Source organism: Megascapheus bottae, chromosome X, assembly GCF_031878675.1.
Source record: "Megascapheus bottae isolate mThoBot1 chromosome X, mThoBot2.hap1, whole genome shotgun sequence".
NCBI classification, from domain to species: Eukaryota; Metazoa; Chordata; class Mammalia; order Rodentia; family Geomyidae; genus Megascapheus; species Megascapheus bottae.
The window spans coordinates 39,459,327-39,485,725 of record NC_143547.1 but is presented as its reverse complement, the minus strand read 5'-3'; the positions used below and the strand labels follow the sequence as shown (position 1 = coordinate 39,485,725).

Here is a 26,399-nt window from a genome sequence, read left to right as displayed (position 1 = left end):
GACAGCGCTGAGGCCCTGAGTTCAAGCCACAGGACTGGCAAAAAATAAAACCTTTGCTGGGGTTGGGAGTTTGGCCTAGTGGTAGAATACTTTCCTAGCATGTACAAATACCTGGCTTTGATTCCTCAGTACCACATAAACAAAAAAGTTGCAAGTGTTACTGTGGCTCAAGTGGTAGCCTTGAGAAAGCTCAAGGACAGTGCCCAGATGCTGAGTTCAAGCTGTAGTACTGGCAGAAAAACTGTTGAGTGACTCTTCATCCTTGTGCTATTCAACATCCGTCCCCTAATATGTTGTTTTACGCGTTAAGAGTTATTGCAGTGAACAAAACATGAATCGTTGCTATCATGGGAACAGATGGTAAATTGAAGTTTTCAGGAGCATAGAATTGGAGGTTTCATATGTAGGGGGTGTTAAAGAAAAATTTGGTCTTTGTCCTTGGTTCCTGGCACATAGCTCCATGTGTGTTTGCATGCCTGAGTGCACACACACCTGTACTGGAGTTTGAATGTGGCCCATTCTTATTTAGCTCTCTCAGCTTTTTTTGGCTCAAGGCAAGGCTGGAACTCTGCACCTTGAGCCACATGCCCATAGATAAGAATCTGATGGACTTTCCTGTCCAGGCTGGTGTTGAATATCAGTCCTCAAATCTGAGTCTCCTGAGTAGCAAGGATTATAGGTGTAGGCTAATGGTGATGACTAGTATTTCTTTTCAGTATACTGCTGAGATAGCTAATGGCTAGAGGCTTGTGAAGAGTTTGACAACCCAGACTGGTAACCAGAAGACCCAAGGTTCAACTAGAGGTGGGGCTGCTGAACCTCAAGGCTAGAGACTGAATTAATCACCAATGGCTAGTTAATCTGAATCATATCTACTTAAAAAATGAAACTAGCCAGGCACTGGGTGGCTCACGCCTGTAATCTTAGTTACTCAGGAGGCTGAGATCTGAGGATGACGGTTCAAAACCAACCAGGACAATAAAGTCCGTAAGATTCTTACCTCCATTAATCATCAGAAAACCAAAAGTTGTGCTATAGCTCAAGGACTAGGACAGTAGCCTTGAGCTGAAGAGCTCAGGGACAGTGCCCAGGTCCAGAGTACAAGTCCCATGACTGACAAAAAAAAATATCTTAGGGGGGCCGGGAATTTGGCCTAGTGGTTAAAGTGCTTGCCTAGCATGCATGAAGACCCGGGTTCAATTCCTCGGTACCACATACATAGAAAAAAGCTGGAAGTGGTGCTGAGGCTCAAGTGGTAGAGCTCTAGCCTTGAGAAAGTCCAAGGACAGTGCTCAGGCCCTGAGCTCAAGCCCAGGACTGGCAAAAAAAAAAATATCTTGGGGCCGGGAGTTTGGCCTAGTGGTTAAAGTGCTTGCCTAGCATGCATGAAGACCCGGGTTCGATTCCTCGGTACCACATACATAGAAAAAAGCCGGAAGTGGTGCTGAGGCTCAAGTGGTAGAGCTCTAGCTTTGAGAAAGTCCAAGGACAGTGCTCAGGCCCTGAGCTCAAGCCCAGGACTGGAAAAAAAAAAGTATCTTATAGTCCCTAATTGTTCACTCTCTGGTGTGTCAAAAAAACTACCCCTAAAACACACACACACACCAAAAAAAAGAAAACCTACCCAAAGTATTTGAGTTTGGAGAGACTCAGCTTAGAATGAAGTACTCCAGTGGGCATTAAAGACCTAGGCACACGACTGTGGGCAGTACTGGAAGAAATAATGGTTCCATACATTATAGTGAGTTTTCGTTAGGTAATACAAGATAAAAGCAAAAAAAAAAAAGCAACAGGCTGGGAGTATGGCCTAGTGTTAGAGTGCTTGCCTAACATGCACAAAGCCCTCTGGATTCTATTTCTTGATACCACATACACAGAAAGGGCTGGAAGTGTTGCTATGGCTCAAGTGGTAGAGACCTAGCCTTGAGAAAGCTTAAGGACAGTGTCCAGGCCCTGAGTTCCAGCCCTAGAACCAGCAAAAATTAAAAATAACAGATTAAAAAAAACTAGGTGTGGTGGTTCACGTCTGTAATCCCAGCTACTCAGGACGCTGAGATCTGAGGATCAAGGTTCAAAGCCAGCTTGGGCACAAATGGACCTGAGACTCTTATCGCCAATCAACCTCTAGAAACAACAAAAAAAGTGCAGGGATAGCACATTTTTGTCTTGTTTTTTTGCCAGTCCTGGGGGTCTTGAACTCAGGGTCTGAGCACTGTCCTTGGACTCTCTCCAAGGCTCTACCACTTGAGCCACAGCAACATTTCCGGCTTTTTCTACGTATGTGATACTGAGGAATCAAACCTGGATCTTTGTGCATGGGAGGCATGCAATCTACCACTAGGCCAAACTCCCAGCTTGATTTTATTTTTCCTTGAAGGATTATAGTAAGGATTAAATGAGAATCCAGTGTAGAGTACTCAATATACCCTTGGTACCTGAGAAGAAATAGTTTTTTTTTCTCCCTTCTCTGGTGGCAGGGAATCAAAATCCTTCCTGATTGATAACCAAAGACAACATGATAGTATGTGTCCAAACACAAGCAGAGCTGTGCTGAAGAAAAGGTAAACTGAGTGGAGAATGGCTAACTGATCTTTCAAATGACTTTAGGGAAAGCTGCCAGCAGCAGAGAATGCCAGTACCAGTACCTTTTGTGCTGTTACACTGAAAGCATTAAAGAAAATGTTAACAGGGATGCCTTAGATCTGGAATGCTAATAACAAGCTCCTACTTGAATTTCACTACAGCTTCTGCGTGCACGTGCAATACCATCTCAGTAAAAGAAATCAAATGAAAAAAAAACTTCAGAAAAGTAACTTTAATTTTTTTCTGAATGGATAACCAAATGATGATTCCATTTGGAGTAAACTGAGTTTCCAGAATAATTTTACAAAAAACCTTAAATATCCACTAAAGTAAAACTTGAATAAAATGCCTCCGTTCTAGTATGTTTATTAAGTATGCCTATAAGAAAAATCGAAAAATACTGAAGTGAAAAAAAAAGTTTAATCTAGTACATGGAAACCAGAATTATTAACTGGGGAAGAACCACAGGGTAGAGGTAAAGTTCCTTTTTGAAATCTTTCTTACTTTAAGCATGAATGCTTCAAGCGCTCAAAAAGCCTAATTGTGAAAAAAACAAAACCACACAAAAATCACTGTATACAATCAGCTTCACCTTAAAATGAAGCAAACAGGTTATCAAGTTCTCAAGTATTGTTAAGCTGCTTATATAAATTTAAAGTCATGAGCATGACTTCAGGATCTACACTTTTTATGTCAAGTGCCTTAACAAAGCAGTTTAGGGCATCCTGTATTTTCCCAGACTCTTTCAGTTCTTTTCCACGAGCCACAAGAGTCTCGTAGTCATTGGCGGCCTCTACTACCTTCTCCTGGGGCAAATCAACTAAAGGTTCACCATATAGAGGCTCAGCAGTAGCAGCAGCAGCAGCAGCAGCAGCAGCAGAGATCTGCAGAGCAGAAGAGCTAGGCTCAGACATCTTTAGCTCGCTGGACTTGTCTTTGGAAGGCAGTGTTTCACTAGGAGGATCTTTTTCTGTGCACTCATCACTGCTAGCGTCTCCTTGGGAATCAGCAGCAGCGCCTCCCTCGTCATGGTGGTTGCCAAGTTCTTCTTCCATATCTTCCACATGGTCTAAAACCACATTAATGAGAGACCTCCTAGAAGCCAGTGATCTTCTAGACGTGCTGGATTTATTCGCATTCTCTGGCATTGTAGGTGAAAAGAACCTTCCGGATTGACTGCTATTGTTTTTGGGAGTTGAAGCATCAAATTGTTTCATAGATGTGAATTCAAAGGGAGATGTGCTGAACGGACTTGTACTGGAAGCACCTTTAAAAGAATCATCCTCATCCTCATCATCTGAAACAATCCTTCTAGCTTTTCTTCTGGTTTTAACAAGAACAACTGCTTCTTCTGGGTCATCTTGCCTACAAGAATCTGAACTGATATTAGGCACTGACTCTGCTCTGGAATGAACTGCAGGGCCACATGGGCTCTCTTCTTTCCCAACTTGCTCCAAAGACTGACTGGAGACATTTGGTCTATTGTCTGCAGAGTCTTCCAGGAAGAGATTGAAATCACATATATATTGTGGTAAAGATTCTGAAGGATTTTCTTTTGTGTCGGCCTCATTTCCTTGAGAAACCTGCAGCATCCTGTGAGATGCAGACAAGCTGTCATCAGCTATTTTAATGGAGGTATTTGATTCTTCACATTTATTTTCCTTTGTCATAGGATTAATGGGCCAGGGACTGGAGCTGTGTAAGACCTCACTATCCTGTAGCTCTAGATCTGGCCCAGGCTCAGCTTCTGGTCTGACTGATTGACCGAGTAAAGGATCCAAACTCCCCAGTGGCCTCTCTTGTAATGCCTCCTTCTGCAGAGCCTCCTCTTCAACTGCACTGACCTCTGCTGTTCCCCACGAAGATGCAGTCCACATTCCTTCTGCACTTCCAACTCCCATGGATACAGTAGTTGCGGAGTCAGCATCAAATTTATTTTCATATGGGTGACTGTCATCTTGCATCATGGCAGCAGTGACTGCAACACTGGAAAGATCTTCCTGTGGCTCACTCTCTTGGGACTGATCATCCAGGCTTATGTTTGCCATGTGAGAACTGATGTTCTCTTCCTGGGTATAGTGAGTAGTTATAAAAGGTGAAGGCTGAGGTAGTCGTTTCTGCAATTCAGTGCATCTCCTCTCTTTTTTAGAAGACAGTGCAGATGCTTTCTGCCAGGCCTCCTCATTTTCATGGCTTTGTTTTCCCACTGTATTTTGACATTCCAATTCAACAAGGAATTGAGCTTTCTGAACTCTCTGTTGAATATACTGAGATTCTTCTATCACGTCAAGCTCTTCTTTAGTAGATACATCATGTGTGTACATTAAGTCATGGTCTGAGATTCCAGCAATGCCCAGAGAGTGTAGGTAGGTGATATGTTCATCGAGTTTCTCATCAGATCTCCTCTGAGCTGCATGCAAAGACTGAAGCTGCAGCTGGGTTACAGAGTACTGAAGATCCTCAATTGTAAAGAGCTCTCTTAATTCTTGTTTGGTGAAATAGCGGAATGGATTCTTCTTATCACCCGTTGTCTGCCTGATTAATGAGTCCTTGAAAACCTGCCGCCTGTATATTTTTTCTTCCACAGTCCCGCAAGTGATTAGCCTATAAATCACAACATTTTCTTTCTGTCCAATTCGGTAAACTCTATCCACAGCTTGAGCATCCGTTGCAGGGTTCCAGCTAGGGTCAAAAATGACCACTCTACTGGCTGCTGTTAATGTCAGGCCAACACCGCCTACAAGAGTGGTGAGCAGGAAAACAGAGTACTCTTTATTTTGTTGGAATAACTGAATTCGTTTTTCTCGTTCCCAGAGATGCGTTACTGTGCCATCAATTCGCAACACCTTAAAGTGCTTACTCTTTAAGAGGCGTTCAATGATGTTTAGAATTTGTATTGACTGGGAAAACACCAGAGTCTGATGCCCCTCCTCTCGAAGTCTCTTTAGCAGGTCCATGAGGAATATCATTTTTCCAGATTCATTCATCAGAGTTTCGTCAGTGATATGATCAATGTTGTGTACATCGGAAGACCCTTCATTTACATCTTGAGCAGAGAATCTGATATTCCCCAGATTCAGCAAACCACAAACCCGTGCAGACAGCAGCCGAGGGTGATCACACAACTTCTTTAAGACACCTAGTTCAGCTAAAGGTGAGCGAGACTCCATTAATAACTCCTTGATGTGGTCTAAAGATGTGAATTTCCTATAAATTTCTTCTTGGAGAGGTACCAGGCGTATCCAAACAATTAAATCATTTTTCCTGGAAAGGGAAGGCATTTCACAAGTGGGATTGACGCCTAGAGTGTTCTCATTGGGTCTCCCCTCTGGGTCACTTGGCTTCTTCTGCACTTCTTCTTTAGTCCTCCTCAGAAAATAGGGTTTTATGATTGCCATTAAGTTTTCTGCGATCTTAAGTCCCAAGGCTTTTTCCCCTGGGGTAGCATCCTTCTCTCTTGCACGAACAATAGGGTTTTCATACTCCATTCTGAAAGTTTTTAATGTTCCTAACAAGGACCCTTGGCAAGCAAAGTCAAACAGAGACCAGAGTTCTTGCAAATTATTCTGGATTGGAGTTCCTGTAAGGAGGAGGCGATTCCTTGTAGGGACACAACGAGCACACACCGCTGTCTTGGTCGATGAGCTTTTAATTTTATGTGCTTCATCAAGGATCACATAGTCCCACACAAACTCTTGACCACTAAAGCTTGCAAGGTGCTGCCAGTTATTGATTAACATTTGGTAGGTAGTGATAATGATGCCATTCCTTTGTTGAATCCTCCTGAGGTTTCTGATACGTTCATCCTTGCTAGGGCCATGAAAAGTCTTCACTCTCATTCCTGGAGTCCACCTGGCAAACTCTTTGATCCATATGTTGATGAGACTGGTTGGCATGATCAACAGCACATGCTTCACAAAAGAAGCATCAAACATCCCAGAAAGGAAAGCAATGATTTGAACAGTCTTCCCTAATCCCATATCATCAGCCAAGATGCCCCCTTTCTTTCCATCCCTATAGAGGCTGTAGAGGAAAGCGACGCCTTCCTTCTGATACTCAAATAGCTGGTTGTGTAGTTCTCGGTAAAGCAGCAAGCCGGAGTTACACACGTCTGTAAATTCATCATTTTCTTCTTCTGCCAGCTCCTCCAAGGCCTCTTGTAGTTTTTGGATTCTGCTCATCACTTTTTCATTGGGATAAATGTCCTTGGCCAAACTGAAAAGTTTAAGCGCTTCTTCCAAATCTCCATTCTTAGCTGCTTCTTTGGCCTCTTTCACATATCTACAAAAATAAAATTTAAAAATTACATGGCACCAACGATGAAACTCAATGTAGAGCACTTGCCTAGCATTCACAGAGCTTTGGACTGAATCCCCAGCACTGTTAAAAAAGAGAGAGAAAGAAGTCGGGCACGAAGGCTCATGCCTGTAATCCTAGCTACTCAGGAGGCTGAGATCTAAGGATCAGAATTCAAAGCCATCTTGGGCACAAAAGGACCTGAGACTCTTATTTCCCATTAACTACCAGAAAACTGGAAGTGGCCCTGTGGCTCAAGGACTCACGGAGTAGGGTATAGCCTTGAGCTGAAGAGCTCAGGGAAAACACCCAGGCCCAGAGTTCAAGTCCAACAAAAAAAAGAAAAGAGAGAGAGAAAGAAAGAAAGCATCACACATGATTAGAAAAAGATCTCTCTTTCTTTCTCTCTCTCTCTCTCTCTCTCTCTCTCTCTCTCTCACACACACACACACACATACACGCACACACACATACAGGCGCGCGCGCACACACACATATACACACAATTAGGAAATGAGGAAAAAAGGTAACAGGTTAAACAGTTAATTTAGGAAAGCTTTAGGGTCCATTTCTGAGCCCAAACTATAATTGTACTGTCAAAATCCTTAATTCAGGATGAGAAAGATTAGCACAGAAGATGGCATATATCTATAATCCTAGCAACTGGGGGATTAATTAAGGCTTCTAGGCCAGCATAGGCAAACATAGTAAGAGACCTTGTGCAAAGGAAGGAAGGGATGGAGGAAGAGAGGGAGGGAGGGAGGGAGGAAGAAAACATCAAAAATTAAAAAATAATGGGGCCTGGAGTTTGGCCTAGTGGTACAGTACCTGCCTAGCATGCAGGAAGACCAGGGTTTGATTCCTCAGTACCACTTACATAGGAAAAGCTGGAAGTTTGGCCGGGAGTTTGGCCTAGTGGTAGAGTGTTTGCCTAGCATGCACAAAGACCCGGGTTCGATTCCTCGGTACCACATACATAGAGAAAAAAAAAGCCAGAAGTGGTGCTGAGGCTCAAGTGATAGAGCTCTAGCCTTGAGAAAGTCCAAAGACAGTGCTCAGGCCCTGAACTCAAGCCCAGGACTGGCAAAAAAAAAATGAAGTGAAGGTATGGCTAGAGTCAAGAATGCCTGCTCACAACTATAATCCTAGCTACTCAGGAGGCTGAGATCTGAGGATCACGGTTCAAAGCTAGCCTGGGCACAAAAGTCTATGAGACTCTTATCTCCAACTAACCTCTAGAATATCAGAAGTGTCACTGTGGCTCAAGTGCTAGATCGTTAGTCTTGAGCTGAAAAGCTTAAGGAAAACGCCCAGGCCTAGAGTTCAAGCTTCACAACTGACCAAAATAAATAAATAAATAAATAAAAAGAATGCCTGCATAGGAAGTGCAAGACCTGACATCAAACCTCAGTTATGACAAAAATAAAGACTAGAAACACCCTATGATCCAGTTGTATAGTTTCTGGGTATATACAAGTCAGTTTACCATAGGAACACCTGCACACTCATGATTACCAAGGCACTACTTATAATAGCTAAGTTATAGAATCAGCCTAATGCTCATCCACAGAAAAATGTATTGAAAAAATGCTGGGCCAGAAGTTTGGCGTAGTTATAAGACTACATGCCTACTACACACAAAGACCCGCATTCTATTCCTTGGTACCACAAACACAGAAAAAGCTGGAAGTGATGTTGTGGCTCAAGTGGTAGAGCACTTGCCTTAAGCTCAAGGACAGTGCTCAGGCCCCGAGTTTAAGCCCCGGGACTGGCAAAAAAAATGCCTTCTGTGCCAGGTGTGGTGGCTCACAACTGTAATTCTAGCTAATCAGGAGGCTGAGATCTGAGGATCAAGGTTCAAAGCCAGCCTGAGCACAAAAGGACCAGAGACTTTTTTTTTTGCCAGTCCTGGGCTTGAGCTCAGGGCCTGAGCACTGTCCTTGGATTTTCTCAAGGCTCTACCACTTGAGCCTCAGCACCACTTCCGGCTTTTTTTCTATGTATGTGGTACCGAGGAATCGAACCTGGGTCTTCATGCATGCTAGGCAAGCACTTTAACCACTAGGCCAAACTCCCAGCCCCAGACCAGAGACTCTTATCTCCAAATAACCTCTAGAGAACGGGAAGTGGGGCTTGTCTCAACGGTAGCCTTGAGCTGAAGAGCTCAGGGACAACGCCCAGACCGAGTTCAAGCCCCATGACCCACAAAAAAAATTCCTTCTGCTTTAAGGGAAGAGGTGCTGTGACTCAGTGGTAGAGCACTAGCTTTGAGCTGAAGAGCTCAGGGACAGCACCCAGGTCCAGAGTTCAAGTCCCAAGATGGACCAAAAAGAAATAATAATAATAATAATAATAATAATAATAATAATGCTGGCTGTAATCCTAACTATATTTAGGAGGCTGAGATCTGAGGATTCCTGTTTGAAGCTACCCTAAGCAGCATAGTATGAGAGGAGACTCTTATCTCCAAATAACCACAAAAAGCTGGAAGTGGAGCTGTGGCATAAGTGGTAGAGCTCTTGTTTTGAGCAAGAAGGAAGGAAGGAAGGAGAAGGAAGGAAGGAAGGAAGGGAGGGAGGGAGGTAGTGGAACGGGGTGGGGGGAGAAGAGGGAGGGAGGGAGGAAGGGAGGGAGGGAGGGAGGGGGATGGGGGGAGAAGCTCAAGGATAGCACCCAGGCTCTGAGTTCAAACCTCAGGGCGCTCTCTCTCTCTCTCTCTCTCTCTCTCTCTCTCTCTCTCACACACACACACACACACACACACACACACACACACACACACACTGAATAGTGTAGCATGAAATCCTCTAACATTTAGCAAACTAAGTCAGAAACAGAAAGACGAATACTGAACATAAAAACCAATCAAGAAAAAAAAAGACATGAAACTACAAGATATTGGGGATTGGGAATGAGTTGGAGGGACAGTGTGGGTGTGGGTAACAGGGTAGAAGAATGAGGCATGAACATGACCATTACATGATATATGTATTATAGAAATATTGGTGAATCACAATGGGCTTTACTATATGTATTAATTACAATTTCTGGTGCCAGTGCCAGGCCTTGAACTCACAGCTCCGTGTTCTTACGTGGCTTTTTCCACTTGCTACTGACATTCTACTTGTGCCATACCTCCAGTCCAGTTCTATTTTTTGCTGGTTAATTGGAGAAAAGATTCCCTTGGACATTTCTACCTGAGTTACTTTGGACCTGATCCTAAAATCTCAACCTCCTGAGGAGATTTACAGATATGAGCCACTGATACCTGGCAATAATTACATTTAAAAAGGCTAATATAAGGCCAGGCACTTGTGGCTCATGCCTGTAATCCTATGTACTGTAAACCTGACTGAGGTTCAAAGCCAGCCTAAGCACAAAAGGGCCATGAGACTCTTACCTCCAATTAACCACCAGAAAACTGGAAGTGGTGCTGTGGCTCAAGTGATAGAGCGCTAGCCTTGAGCAGAAGAGCTCAGAGACAATGTCCAGGCCCAGAATTCAAGCCCAATTACCGCCGCCCCAAAAAAGGCTAACATAAGTATATGAAAAGTTTGTCCACATCATAATCATCAGGGAAATGAATGCCAACTAAAACCATGAGATAATCTGCCTTCCATACCCACTAGGAAGAATATATATAGTGGTACCTGAGTGAATTCAGGGCCTCCTGAGCAGTAGGAAGATACTCTATGCCTGAGTTTTTCGGGGGTAGAATATCAATATATTTTTGCTACGGCTAGTCTGGATCACAATTCTATTTATAACTCCTCCATAGCTGATATAACAAGTGTATGCTATCCTATCCAGTTTTCATTGAAATAAAATACTGTTTTCCCCAGGCTGGCTTCCAACCAAAATCCTAATTTGCTTCCTGAAATAGCTGGTATTATAGGCATAAGTCACTATGCCCAAACAAGGAAGATTATATAATAAAAAGTGAAAAAATTGGGGCTAGGAATTTAGCTCACTCAAGGAGTGCTTGGCCAGCATGTGTGGCCCTGTCATCAATTCCCACTACAACCAAAAAAAGTAAGGAAAAATGTTGAAGAAAGAATAGGAAAATTTTCAATAATTGGTGGCAATGTAAAACAGTACAGCTTCTTTGGGAAAATCTAGCAGAAAAGCTATATGATAAATAAAAGAATTTGTACACAGTAACTCTTGTACAGGAATATTCATAGCCATATTTGGGAAACCATGCAAATGTCTGCCAACTGGTGAGGTGATAAGAAATATGCTATGTCCATAGAATGGAATATCATGAAATACTGATTCATGTTACAACCAGATGAACCTTTAAAACATTATAACCTTATACCAAAGAAAGAAGCCAGTCATAAAAAGGCCATATAATTTGGGGCCAGGAGTTTGGCCTAGTGGTAGAGTGCTTGCATAGCATGCACAAAGACCCGGGTTTGATTCCTTAGTACCACATACAGAGAAAAAAAGCTGGAAGTGGTACTGTGGCTCAAGTGGTAGAGCTTTAGCCTTAAGAAAGTCCAAGGACAGTGCTCAGGCTCTGAGCTCAAACCTAGGACTGGCAAAAAAGGCCATATAATTTATGAGTCTATCTAGATGAAATATCTAAAACAAGCAAATTCATGGAGACAAGAAGGTAGACTGGTAGTTGCCAGAGGCTGGAGGGGTTATGGCTACATGGCAAGGAATTCTTTTTCAAGTAATGAAAATATTGTAAAATTAACTGTGGTGAAATATGTACGATTCAGAATATACTACAAATCAGTGAGTTTATATAAATATACTATAAATGGGCAAAATATATAGTATGTGGATTCAATAAATAAACCTGTTAAACAAAAACATGTCTGCAGGCAGATACATGGCCTGTAAAGTTTAAGATGCTGAGCCTAGCTGCCCTCTCTTTCATAACCAGCAACTGTTGACAACTTTTCCCCAAATACTTATTGCTGCCTGCCTCCCATTTACTGTAAGCTTCTGGTTTCAAGATTCTCAGTGTCCTTAAAACTTAGACTCACATCATCACCCTCCTCCTGGTATGTGTTCCTCTCCCTCCACCAAATTAATTTTGCAAGTTGTGGGACTTGAACTCGGGGCCTGGGCACTGTCCTTGGACAGGCTTTGCTCATGACTACTGCTCTACCACTTGAGCCACAGCACCACTTCCAGCCTTTTCTGTGTATATGGTACCAAGGAATCAAACCCAGGGCTTCGTGCATGCTAGGTGAGCCCTCTACCACTAGGCTACACTCCTGGCCCCCAAGCTAATCCTTTAACAGGGATTCATGGGCTGGCAATATAACTCTGTAGAGTGCTTAAAAATGATTCCCAAGTTTCTATACATTATCCTGGGGGACTTGCTAGAATGCAGACTGCTGAGTTCCCACAATCCATTTTCTGGTTCTGTTAGGAGGCCCAACAAATTATTTTTATTTTTATTTTGTTGCCAGTCCTGAGGCCCCAACTCAAGGCCTGAGCACTGTCCTTGGGCTTTCTCAAGGCTAGAGCTCTACCACTTGAGCCTAAGCACCACTTCTGGCCTTTTCTATGTATGTGGTACCGAGGAATTGAACCCGGGTCTTTGTACATACTTGGCATGCACTCTACCACTAGGCCAAACTCCCAGCCCTGTGCATCAAACTCTTATCTCCAATTAGCCACTCAAAACCAGGAAATTGGGCTGTGGCTCAAAATGGTAGGGTGCTAGTCTTGAGTAAAAAAAGACAGCCCCCAGGCCCCATACCTGACCAAAATTAACAACAAAACAAAAACAAACAAAAAACCCTAAGAAGATTCAGCTGGGTACTGGTGATTCACACCTGCAATCCAAGCTATGCAGGAAGCTAATATCTGACTGCAGCTGAAAGCCAGCCCAGACAGGAAAGTCCATGAGATTCATCTCTAATAAACTTCCAAAAAAGCTTGAAGTGGAACTGTGGCTCAAATGCTCTCAGCAAAAAAAGCTCAAGGTCAGCACCTAGGCCCTAAGTTCAAACTCCAGGACCAACCAACATACACAGACACAGAGACAGACAGAATCCAAATGAAATAAAATAAGTATGGCTTTAACTTTTTTTAGTCAGTCATTTGGCTTGAAACTCTGGCCCTGGGCTGTTCCTGACATCTTCAGCTCAACCATTGTCCAGCAGTGGCTCACTCTTGTAATCCTAGCTACTAAGGAGGCTGAGATCTGAGGATCACAATTCAAAGCCATGCCGGGCACGATGGTCATCAAAAATTTAAAAATAATGGGGCCAGGGGCTTGGCCTAGTGGTACAGTGCCTGCCTAGCATGCATGAAGACCCGGGTTTGATTCCTTGGTACCACTTACATAGAAAAAGCTGGAAGCGGTGCTGTGGCTCAAGTGGCAGACCACTAGCTTTGAGAAAGCCCAAGGACAGTGTTCAGACCCTGAGTTCAAGCCCTAGGACTGGCAAAAAAAATAAAAAAATAAAAATGGGTAATGTATGGAAATATGTTCAATATCATTATTCACTAGGGAAATACAAATAAAAACTACAATCATGGTTCAAAACCATCCTAGGCATGAATGCCTGAGAAACTCTTACCTCTAGTTAACTGCCCAAAAAAAGCTGGAAGTGGAGCTGTGGCTCAAATGGTAGAGCACTGGCCTTGAGAAAAAAGCTCAGGGACAGCACCCGGGCCCTGAGTTCAAACCCCAGGACCAGACAAAAAAAGCAGGTCAAAAATAATAAGCTGGGTGACTAGCATGCACAAAGCCCTGGGTTCATTTCCTCGGTACGGCATACACAGAGAAAGCCAAAAGTGGTGCTGTGGCTCAAGTGGTAGAGCACAAGCCTTGAGAAAATGCAAGGACAGTGCCTAGGCCCTGAGTTCAAGCTCAGGACCAGCAATAATAATAATAACAACAACAACAAGCTGGGTGTGGTGATCCCAGATACACAAGAGTCCAACAGTAGGAACACTGTGGTCAGGCCAGCCCATTATCAAAAACAGACCCTATATATAAAATAACTAAAGTACAAAAGGACTGCAAGTATGATTGAAATGGTGAGAAACCATGAGATCAAACCTGAGTCCTACCCCCTACAGAAAAAGTATGCACGCATTACAAATTTTACCTATAGGGTTCACTACAATTGCAGCCCAAAGATTTCCAAATTCTCAACTGCACCTGAAACTGCACAATTGCTGATTACTGTACACTTTTTTTGCTGGTCCTGGGACTTGAACTCTGGGCCTGGGCACTGTCCCTGAGCTTCCTTTGCATAAGGCTACTGCCCTACCCCTTGAGCCACAGCGCCACTGTTGGCTTTTTTGAGTATCTTATTGGAGAGAAGAGTGTCATGGGCTTTCTTGCCTGGGGTTGGCTTCAAACCAAGATCCTCGGATCTCAGCCTCCTGAGTAGCTAGTATTACAGGAATAAGCCAAGGTACCTGCCCTTCTGGGAATTTTTTGCCAGTTCTGGGGCTTGAACGTAGGGCCTGAACAGTCCTTGGGCTTTCTCAAGGCTAGTGCTCTACCACTACAGCCACAGCACCACTTCCAGCTTTTTTCTGTGTATGTGGTACCGAGGAATCGAACCCAGTACTTCGTGCATGCTAGGCCAAACTCCCAGGCCCCTTCTGGGAATTTTTTTGCTTGTTTTTTTTTTAATTTTGTCAGTCTTGGGACTTGAACTCAGGACCTGGGCACTGTTCTTAGGCTTTCTTCAAGGCTAGTGTAATACCACTTGAGCCACAGCACCATTTCCCAATTTTTCTGTGTATGTGGTGACATGGAATCAAACCCAGGGCTTTGTGCATGCTAGGTGAGTACTCTACCACTACACCTCACTCTCAGCCTCTCTTTTGCTTATTTTTGAAAACCACATTCTGCATACATGTAAAACGAACATTTTTTAAAACCAAATTCCCAGGTTTTTTTTAGCAACTAGCGATCATTAGCAAGCAAATCTCTAGTCTGTGGAAAGTCAGTAAAGCCATAAGAAAATCAGAAATGAATTATGTGTTTCATAGCAATGTAATTGACAGCTGAGTCCAGTACTCACTCTGGTCTAGCTACTCAGGAGACTGAGATTTGAGGATCATGATTCAAAGTCAGTCCAGGCAGAAAAGTCTGCGAGACTCTTATCTATTAACAACCAAAAAGAAGCCAGAAATAGAGCAGTGGCTCCAGTGCGAGGAGTGACAATTTTGAGCAAAAAAGCAAAGCAAGTATGTCCAGGCACTGAGTTCAAGCCCCAGGAACAGCATCATAAAAACAGAAAAAATGAAAACAAAAAGTGATTGACTTTATAAAAAGGAATTAGAAATGACAAATATATCTGTATCTGGCATTTTCTTTTTTTTCTTTTTTTGCTAGTTCTGGGGCAGAAATCAGGGCCTGAGCACTGTCCTTGGGCTTTCTCAAGGCTAGTGCTCTGTCACTTGAGCCACAGCATCACTACTGGCTTTTCCCACATACGTGGTATCGAGGAATTGAACCTGGGTCTTTGTGCATCCTAGCCAAACTCCCAGCCCCTTAAAATAAAAATTTAAAAGGAACATATTAGCTGGGTACCACCAGTGGCTCACGCCTGTAATCCTAGCTACTCAGGAGGCTGAGATCTGAGGATCATGGTTCAGAAGCCAGCCCAGGCAGGAAACTCCATGAAAGTCTTATCTCCAATAAACTACTAAAAAAAAGCTAGGGGCCTATTAAGATCGTATCTCCAATTAACCAGGGGAAAAAGGGTGGAAATGGAGCTGTGATTCAAATAAAATACTAGCCTTGAGTGAAAAAAAATCAGGGACAGTGCTTAGGCCTCAAATTCAAACCCCAAAATGTGAGTTGTTGTCATCACTGTCACTGTCGTCGTCATCATCGTCATCATCATCCTGCTATTACTAAGAGAGTAAACTAAAGTGAACAAATTTCAAATGGCTCTCCAAACTCATAGGTTCTACATTTTCAAATTCAGAAACTAGAAATCACAGATATTTTTGGAAAACTGTGTGTACTGAGTATATAGGCTCTTTTCTTTCCTTATTCTTAAACAGTACAGTATAATACTATATACACAGCACTTACACTGTCCTAGATATTTATAAGGATATAGGAGAATACATATGTGTTACAAATGCAAATACTGTGTTGTTTTATATAAGGTACTTGAACACCTGCTAATTTGGTATCCATAAGATCAGAAAAGGTCCTACAACTGATCTTATAGATACCAAGGAACAACTATATATTTTTATGTCTCTCTTTTTTTTGCCAGTCCTGGGCTTGAGCTCAGGGCTGAGCAGGGTCCTTGGAATTATCATGGCTAGAGCTCTACCACTTGAGCCATAGCACTACTTCTGGCTTTTTTCTATGTATGTGGCACCTAGGAATTGAACTCGGGTCTTCGTGCATGCTAGGCAAGCACTCTACCACTAGGCCAAACTCCCAGCCCAGGATTGAATTTTCTAGAGGCTCTAGGAGAGAACCATTCTACCTTTAGGGGCCTCACATGGAATATGTACTTGAATCTCATCTTTGATCTTTTCTGTACTCCTCTTCCACTTTTTTTTGCCAGTTCCGGAGTTAAATTCAGGGCCTGGGCACTGTCCTTGGACACTCTTGCTCAAGGCTAGTGCTCTGCCACCTGAGCCACAGTGCTACTTTTGGGTTTTTTTCTGAGTTTGTGGTACTGGGGAATCAAACCTAGGGCTTCATGCATGCTAGGTGAGCACTCTACCATTAGGCTACGCTCCCAGCTCCACCACTCTTCCACTTTTAAAGGATTCTAGAAATTATCTTGACACTCTCCATTTTGGAGTCAGCTGAGTACCAAACTTAATTCTATTTTGGACCTTAAATCTTCCTTGTTATATAAAGTAACATCCACAAGCACAGTGTCTCACACCTATAATCCAAGCTACTCAGGAAGCTGAGATCTAAGGATCATGGTTCAAAACTATCCTGGGCTTTAAAAAGTCTGTGTTACTCTTATCTCCAATTAATCACCAGACAACTGGAAGTGGCTGCTATGGTTCAAGTGGTAGGGTGGTAACCTTAAACTGAAGAGTTCAGGGACAATGCTCAGGACCATAGTTCAAGTCTCATGACGAAAGAAAGAAAGAAAGAAAGAAAGAAAGAAAGAAAGAAAGAAAGAAAGAAAGAAAGAAAGAAAGAAAGAAAGAAAGAAAGAAAGAAAGAAAGAAAGAAAGGAAGGAAGGAAGGAAGGAGGAAGGAAGAGAGGAAGGAAGGAAGGAGAAAGAAAGAAAGAAAGAAAGAAAGAAAGAAAGAAAGAAGGAGAAAGAAAGAAAGAAGGAAAGAAAGAAAGAAAAAGAAAGAAAGAAAAAGAAGAAAGAAAGAAGAAAGAAAGAAAGAAAGAAAGAAAGAAAGAAAGAAAGAAAGAAAGAAAGAAAGAAAGAAAGATTGATTCACAGGCTTAAGGAAATAGTGTGGTGATATCTGTTGGAAATCAATATTCTCCCTACCTGATAAACCAAATAAAATGAAGTGTGTGTGTGTGTGTGTGTGTGTGTGTGTGTGTGTGAGGGGGGAGGATGGAGAGAGGGAGGGAGGGAAGGAGGGAGGGAGGGAGAGAGAGGGGGGGAGGGAGAGGGAGAGAGGGATGGAGGGAGGGTGAGGGAGAGAGAAGGAGAGAACACAAAACCTGTATGACTGGACTTGAAGCTATATAGATAGGAAATGAGGATCTGAGTGGAGGAACAACAGGGAAAGGACTCAATCAATAGCCCAGAGTACCTAGTGATATGAAAGGGTGTTAAAACTGACATTCTAGAAGATGTAAAGAAATTAAGAGAAGCTGGGTGCTTGTGGCTCATGCCTATAATCCTAGCTACTCAGGAGGCTGAGACTTGGGGATCTCAGTTCAAAGCCAGCCCAGGCATGAAAGTCCAAGACTCTTATCTACAAAGAACCACCAGAAAACCGGAAGTAGAGCTGTGGCTCAAGTGGTAGAGCACTAGCCTTTAGCTTAAGAGCTCAGGGACAGCACCCAGGTGCAGAGTTCAAGCCCCAGAACCAACCAGGGGCGGGGTGGGAAAAGGGTAAAATGCTGCATATTGAGATAATGGAGGTTTAATTAAAGTGATTCCAAACAGAAAGATGGTGGATAATTTCAAAACACATGTATGAAAATACCATAAGAAACATCAGTTAAAAGCTATTGATCAGGGGCCGGGAGTTTGGCCTAGTTGTTAAAGTGCTTGCCTAGCATGCATGAAGACCCGGGTTCGATTCCTCGGTACCACATATAGAAAAAAGGCCAGAAGTGGTGCTGAGGCTCAAGTGGTAGAGCTCTAGCCTTGAGAAAGTCCAAGGACAGTGCTCAGGCCCTGAGCTCAAGCCCAGGACTGGCAAAAAAAAAAAAAGCTATTGATCAGGACCTAGAGCCTGGCCTAGTGATAAGAGTGCTCGCCTAGCATGCATGAAGCTCTGGGTTCAATTCCTCAGTACCACATGCACAGAAAATGCCAAAAGAAGCATTGTGGCTCAAGTGGCAGAGTGATAGCCTTGAGAAAAACGTGTCCAAGGATAGTGCCCAAATCTGAGTCCAAGCCCGAGGACTGGCTGAAAAAGAAAAAAAAAATAGATGGTTGAAGGGATCCGAAAAGAGAAAGCTATATAGGGAAACACATCTGAAACACTATGGAGAAAGACTCAATGGTACAACTGATACTCACTTAAAAGGAATCTCAGGAAAGTAAAACTGGCTTAACTATAGGGCAGATTTCATGGGAGGGGTAAGGTTGATTAAAAGAGGATAAATATGATTGAATTAGTTTACTTGCATGTTTGAAAACAGAATAATGAAGCCTGTAGAAATTGGTTTAGAAGGAAGAGGGGATAAAAGTGATAAAGGTTAATCCAAAGAGTACAAAAGCAAGGACTCAATATTAGCCTACCCAATGCTATGGACATGGTAATGGAAATACAAACATATCTATATAGACATAAAAACCTATGACTGTATAGACATAATGTTTTATTTCATAAATTAATGTTTCTATAACATGCAAACCCTTAGCCTAATTTGGATTAAGTTCTAAAAACTAAGTGCCAGTGATTGTATATAGATTCCCTTCTTGAACACTTGTTTGTTAAACTTGTCATTTGAAATACGATGTAAAAATCAATGTTAATAAATTCTTTAATAAAAAAAGTGATAAAGGTTGATTTCAATATATTATATGCATTTATAGAAATGTCACAGTGAGGGCCGGGAGTTTGGCCTAGTGGTTAAAGTGCTTGCCTAGCATGCACAAAGACCCGGGTTCAATTCCTTGGTACCACATACATAGAAAAAAGCCAGAAGTGGTGCTGTGGCTCAAGTGGTAGAGCACTAGCCTTGAGAAAATCCAGGGACAGTGCTCAGGCCCTGAGCCCAAGCCCAGGACCGGCAAAAAAAAAAAAAAAAGAAAAAATGTCACAGTGAATTCCCCTATCGTATAACTAGTGTATTCCAACCTTCCTGTGTAAAAAAGAGTGATTCCATTACTAGTGTTTGAACATTGTTCATAGACTATCAGCTTTTTTTTTCTTTTGGTCAGTTGTGAGGCTTGAACTCTGGGCCTGGGTGCTGTCCCTGAGCTTTTCAGCTTAAGGCTGCCTGCCCTACCCCTTGAGCCACTGCACCACTTCCGGTTTTCTGGTGGTTAATTGGGCTGGCTTTGAACCTTGATCCCCAGATCTCAGCCTCCTGAGTAGCTAGGATTGCAAGCCACCACTATCAGCTTTGCAGAATGACAAACACCTAGATCATTATTAAGGGATACCTCTAAGGATTTCTAAGGACAATTAGATCCTAAGAGCTCTGACCTAATGAGTAGTTTAATCCAATGATAAGATTCAAAATCTCGGGCTGGGGGGCTGGGAGTTTGGCCTCATGGTAGAGCGCTTGCCCAGCATTTATGAAGACCCCAGTTCGATTCCTCGGCGCCACATACACAGAAAAGTCAGAAGTGGTGCTATGGCTCGAGTGGTAGAGCTCTAGCCTTGAGAAAACCCAAGGACAATGCTCAGGCCCTGAGTTTAGTCCCCAGAACTGGCAAAAAAAATCTGAGCAAAAGTGCTCAAAAAAAATCTGAAGAAAATTTTATAAGGTGGGAGACCTCTAATAAGTGGGGCCTAGCTGAAGGTAACTTGTCACTGGGGTTAATCCTCTATCAGGCTCTTTGTTACTACTTTATTCTTTTCTGTCCTCCATGTGAATTGTCCTCTCCTCCACCATGTAATGAACCCTCTAAAAAAAAAAAAAAAAGGTTGAGCAACCAAAAATTAAACCCTCCAAAAATAAACTCTTAAAGGAGTAACAACTCAATTAAGAGACAGGCTAAAGACTTACAGAGACTTCTCAGAAGAACTGAGAATGGCCAACAGACATATGAAGAAATATTCATGGACTGGGAAGATGATTTAATGGTAGAATGCTTGCCTAGCATGCATGAAGGTGCGGGTTCAATTCCTAGGTACCACACACACACAGAAAAAGCCAGAAGTGGTCCTGTGACTCAAGTAGAAGAGTACTAGCCTTGAGCAAATAGTATCCAAGGATAGTGCCCAGGCCCTGAGTTCAAACTCCAGGACTGGCAAAAAAAAAAAGGTTGAGATGACAGAGCTAGTGGATGGCAGAGAAAATAAACAGTGAGTCATTATGTAGTACTGAACAGATGAGTGTCAGAGAGAAGAGTAGGTGAAAGAAAAAAAAATGAGAGAGCTTGAATAGACAACAGAAGAGCTGGTGGGCAGGCATCACCAAAGGAGAACATGAAACTGTGTGCCCAAGATCACTGTGACAGAAGATGCTGTATGACAAAAAAAAAAATGTACATAGCTGGGCAAGGGGGACAAGAATGGTAGAGATAAAATATGATCCAAGTGCATTATATATGCATGTAAATGTCATGAAACCACTTACTCTGAACAATTAATGTAAATATATATGCATTTGTATTTAAATATATATACATATATATGTATATATAAAAAACTATCAATTAAGCTAGCTTCCTGATTCATTCCTGTAATCCTAACCATTCAAAAGGCTGCTGAGGACTGCAGTTCGAAGCCAGCAGAAAAATCTGTGAGACTCTTGTCTACAATTAACTACAAAAATCTAAAAGTGGGCCGGAGTTTGGCCTACTGGTACAGTGCTTACCTAGCATGTACAAAGACCCGGGTTCAATTCCTTAGTACCACATACATAGAAAAAAGCCAAAAGTGGTGCTGTGGCTCAAGTGGTAGAGTTCTAGCCTTGAGAAAGTCCAAGGACAGTGCTCAGGCCCTGAGCTTAAGCCCAGGACTGGAAAAAAAAAAGAAAAAAGAAAAAAGCCAGAAGTGATGATGAGGCTCAAGTGGTAGAGCTCTAGCCTTGAGAAAGCCCAAGCACAGTGTGCAGGCTCTGAGCTCAATGCTCAGGACTGGCAAAAAAAATTGCTAGGCTGGAGATATGACTCAAGTGGTACAGCATAAGCTATGAGCAAGCAAGTCCAGTGAGAATGTGAGGTCCTGAATTCAAGCCCCAGAAGCAGCCTTGTCCTCTTAAAAAAAAATCCAGGCATTTGTGGCCTATAATTCTAGCCACACAAGAGGTATTGAAAGATCAGGGTTGGCCACACACACAAAAAAAGTTTGCATCTGAAAAATAAGCAAAGATTGAAGAAATTACTCAAGTGGTATAATACCTTCTTAGCAAGTAAGTGGCCTGGACTTTAAGCTCTAGTGCCAACAAAAAAGAAATATTCGTTAATGTCTTTCACTTTAGGACACTACACATTTTCAAAACTTAATTATGAGGGGATTGGGAGTTAGGCCTAGTGGTAGAGTGTTTGCCTATATGCACAAAGATCCAGGTTCAATTCCTCAGTACCACATACATAGAAAAGCCAAAAGTGGTGTTGTGGCTCAAGTGGTAGAGCACTTGCCTCGAGGAAAGCCCATGGACAGTACTCAAGCCCTGAGTTGAGGCCCCAGGAGTGGCAAAAAATTAATTATGAAAATACTGGCATCTTTAAAATTTCCCAAAGTCAGGAGTAGGTTACAGGAGGGAAAGGGAGACAAAAACTTCAAAGGGGTATCAAGGTTGGAGAACTAATACACCCGTTATCTGACAAATGTTAACTGCAAACTCTCTGGTATTATCCTGACAATAAAATGAAATAATAATGAAAAAATTTCCCAAAGTCAAAAACTAAAATGTTTACAGAAATGGGATATACTTTTTCTATTGTTGATATTGATAATAATCTCTCTGTTTTGAGAATGTCCATGTCTTTTTGGGGGAAGGCAGTCATGGGGTCTAAATTCTGGGCCTGGGCATTGTTCCCAAGCTCTTCAGCTCAAAACCACCACGCTACCCCTTCAGCAACAGCGCCACTTCTGGTATTTTTTAGTGGAGAGAAAAGTCTCCTTGGGCCAGGAGTTTGGCCTAGTGGTAGAGTGCCTGCCTAGCAAGCATGAAGACCAGGGTTCAATTCCTCAGTACCACATACATAGAAAAAGCCAGAAATGGTGCTGTGGCTCAACTGGTAGTGCACTAGCCTTAAGACATACTAAGGACAGTGCTCAAACCCTGAGCTCAAGCCCCAGGACTGGCAAAAAAAAGTCTCCTGGAGTTTAATGCCTGGGCTGGTTTTGAACCATGATCCTCAGATCTCAGGCCCCTGAGTAACTAGGATTATAGGCTTGAGCCCCCAGCGCTAGGCTCTGGCTGGAGATTTCTTAAAATACCAAAATATATGGACAGGGCATTTGGCCTACTGGTAGAGTTGCTTGGCTAGCATGCAGGAAAACCTGAGTTCGATTCCTTGGTACCATATACATTGAAAAAGCTGAAAATGGTGCTGTGGTTCAAGCGGTAGAGCTCTAGGCTTGAGAAAACTCAAGGACAGTGTTCAAGCACTGAGTTCAAGCCTCCCAGACTTGTAAAAAAAAGAAAAAAAAAGACCAAAAAAAAAAAAGGCCGTGAGTATGGCCTAGTGGTAGAGTGCTTGCCTAGCATGCACAAAGACCCAGGTTCAATTCCTCAGTACCACATGCATAGAAAAGCCAGAAGTGGTGCTGTGGCTCAATTGGTAGAGTGCTAGCCTTGAGGAAAGTCCAAGGACAGTGCTCAGTCCCTGAGTTCAAGCCCCAGGACTGAACAAAATAAGCTGAAATGTGAAATGGTGGCTCACACCTGTAATACTAGCTACTGGGGAGGCTAAGAGTTAAAAGTTCAAAGACAGCCTGGGCAAGAAAACCCACAAGAATCCAGTTAATCAGCAAAGAAAAAAAAAGCTGGAAGTGGAACTGTAGCTCAAGTGGTAGAACACCAGCAATAAACAAAAAAGCTAAGCGACAGTATCCAGGCCCTAAATTCAAGCCCATCTGCTGGCATCTATATACACATATATACATACATACATATATACGTACATATGAACATGCACACATAAATGCAAAAAGGCAAAGCAGAGATCATGTGCAAAACATACAAAAGCAATTTTCAGGGTTGGGATTGTAACCTAGTGGTAGCAGGCTGGCCTAGCATGCACGAAGCCATGGGTTCGATTTCCAGATACCACATACACAGAAAAAGTTGGAAGTGGTGCTGTTGTTCAAATGGTAGAGCTTGTAATGTCTTTGTTTTTTGTTTCGTTTTGTTTTGGTGTTTAGTGCTGTAGATCAAGTCCAGGGATCTTTCAGGCTAGGACAGTGCTCTCCCACTGAGCTATACTCCCAGCCTGTCATTTGAATCTAAAATGGTCCAAACTGATTTGGGGATGTGGCTCAATGGTAGAGCACTTAGCAGTGCATGTCTGAAGATTTAGTCTGTAATGTGAATACTCTACTAACATACACAGACTCTCAAGATATTATGATGGGGATGTGGGAGAAAGTAAATGGGGACAAAAACATGAGAAGGGGTATCAATGCGAGAAGTAATGCACCTGACGAATGTAACCACTCTATACATTATCCTGACCAAAAAAAAAAGATATTATGGAACTTGTTTACCTGCTATAATTTTAGTTTTGCAAAATAAAAAAATGGAATGTGTATATAATATAAAATCATATCTATGGAAATGAACTCTAAGAAATGGAAACAAGAGGGGGTTTTGTTTTGTTTTATTGGTCATGGGACTTGAACTCAAAGCCTGGGCACTCTCCCTGAGCTTCTTTTTTTTTTTTTTTTTGCCAGTCCTGGGCTTGAGCTCAGGGCCTGAGCACTGTCCTTGGACTTTCTCAAGGCTAGAGCTCTACCACTTGAGCCTCAGCACCACTTCCGGCTTTTTTCTATGTATGTGGTACCAAGGAATCGAACCCGGGTCTTCATGCATGCTAAGCAAGCACTTTAACCACTAGGCCAAACTCCCGGCCCTCCCTGAGCTTCTTTTGCTAAAGGATAGAACTCTACTCCTTGAGCCACAGAGCAAATTCTGACATTTTCTAAGTGGATTATTGAAGATAAATATCTCATGGACTTTCTTGCCCTGGCTGGCTTTGAACCAAGATCCTTAGATTTCAGCCTCCACCAGGAGTCAGCCACCAGTGCCTGAGGATTTTTCTTTCTCTTTTTTTGTGGGTAATGGGGCTTGAACTCTGGGCCTGGGTATTGTTCCTGAGCTCTTCAGCTCAAGGCTACCACTCTACCGCTAGAGCCACAGCTCTATTTTCCAATTTTCTTTAAAAAATAAAAATAAAAAGCTTGGAGATGAGTTAGATGAGTTACACGATAATATGAATGTAGTGAATACTATTGAACTATACATTTTAAAACAAAGATAATAAATTTGATGTTATATTATAAAATTACAACAAAAACAAAAACAGGGGTGGGAGTTTGGCCTAGTGGTAGAGTGCTTGCCTAGCAAGCATGAACACTGAGGTTCCATTCCTCAGTACCACATACATAGAAAAAGCCAGAAGTGCTGTGGCTCAAGTGGCAGAGCTCTAGGCTTGAGGAAAAAGCCCAGGGACAGTACTCAGGCCCTGAGTGCAAGCCCCAGGACTGCCAAAAAGAAATATATATATAATATATACATAATCTCTATATCCCCTAGAGTGCACTCTTAGCAATCAGGTAAATGATTATGCATTTTTGCATATCATTCCCATATTTCCTTCTTTGGTGAAGTCAGTCTTCCTTTGATCACTGATTTTTCTATTTAGATATTCATTCTCACCTTTATACCAACGCTCAGCCCAGCATAGTAAACAAATTAGGGGGTGGAGGGTGGGCAAGTGGCAGAAAAACATGGGAGGGGGGAGTGTTCAAGAACAAATTTAAGGGCCAGGAGTTTGGCCTAGTGGTTAAAGTGCTTGCCTAGCATGCACTAAGTCCGGGGTTTGATTCCTTGGTACCACATACATAGAAAAAAGCCAGAAGTGGTGCTGAGGCTCAATTGGTAGAGCTCTAGCCTTGAGAAAGTCCAAGGACAGTACTCAGGCCCTGAGCTCAAGCCCAGGACCGGCAAAAAAAATAAAGATAAACAAATAAATTTTAAAAAAGAAGAAATTTACTCACTACTTTACACATGTAATTGCAACCCCTGTGTATAGCACCCTAGCAAAAACATTAAATTAAAATCATCTCAGTTATTGACACAACTAGACATAAAAAAATCTATGACTCTATAGACATGTTTTATTACATACATTAATATATATCTATGACATACAAACCTCAGCCTAGTTTTGATTATGTTCTAAAATCTAAGTGCCCAGTGATTTCTGAATAGTTGTTAAACATGTCACTTGAAATATGATGTAAAAAAACAATGTTAATAAATTCTTTAATAAAAAATCTGTTAAAAAATTAAAGTACTTGTCAAACATTACAATAAATCGGTTCCCACTACCGGAGCATTTTGGGGCCCTGTTTTTATTCATCTCTGTATACGTTAGTCTCGGGGCTTATTCGGATAGGAAGATTTACAAAGGGTTTAACCACTTAAAGTTCTGAGTCTCCAGAAGCTAATGCTAGAGCTCTTGCACCTACAAAACGTAGGAGTACCGGGGTTCCCTAGGATAGAAATGTGATCCGTGCACGCAGTCGATTCTCATGCCCGACTCGGAAGGGCGGATAAGCAGCCCACCAGGCTCGGCCACCCCCTCTGCGGAAACCGAGGACAAATCCCTACGAACTACACCTGCCCCAATAGCCCAAACAAACCTCAGATAACGGTCAGCCTGTTGTGAGCTCAAATTCTGTATTGCCGCGGATCTTTGGGATTCCTCCATTATCAAACTTCGTTTTCCGTCAGATGTGCAGCTTGAATTTCGCTCGTTAACCTCAAACGGAAGCTCTGTTCCCTCGCACAGAAGCAGGGCCAACCCTCTGCCTCCAGGCCAACCAATCCGCACGCCCACGCTCCTGCGCTGACGTCAGAGCTCCGCCCGCTCCGGTCACGGGCCTGCGCCTGCGCCTATGTATGCGGGGAAACTGGACGTTGACGTGTTTGCGCGGCGCCTAGTTGACCACGTCATTGGATCTTCAAACCGGTAGAAACCAAAATGCTGGGGGGTGGGGCGAGCGAGGTGGGGATGCGCGCGCACGTACCCGTACACACGAA

The 26,399-nt window shown here is 42.7% G+C and overlaps 1 protein-coding gene across 1 annotated transcript; it reads right to left on the bottom strand.

Moving 5' to 3' along the window:
• Positions 1-2,938: 2,938 nt before the first annotated feature.
• On the bottom strand, positions 2,939-26,133 carry Ercc6l (ERCC excision repair 6 like DNA helicase). The gene is made up of 2 exons (XM_090327060.1): positions 26,000-26,133; positions 2,939-6,864 (listed from the first exon to the last, which is right to left on the bottom strand). The coding sequence occupies exons 1-2, from the start codon at positions 26,065-26,067 to the stop codon at positions 3,207-3,209; spliced, it is 3,726 nt and encodes a 1,241-aa protein (XP_090183186.1). The 5' UTR covers positions 26,068-26,133; the 3' UTR covers positions 2,939-3,206.
• Positions 26,134-26,399: the final 266 nt, after the last annotated feature.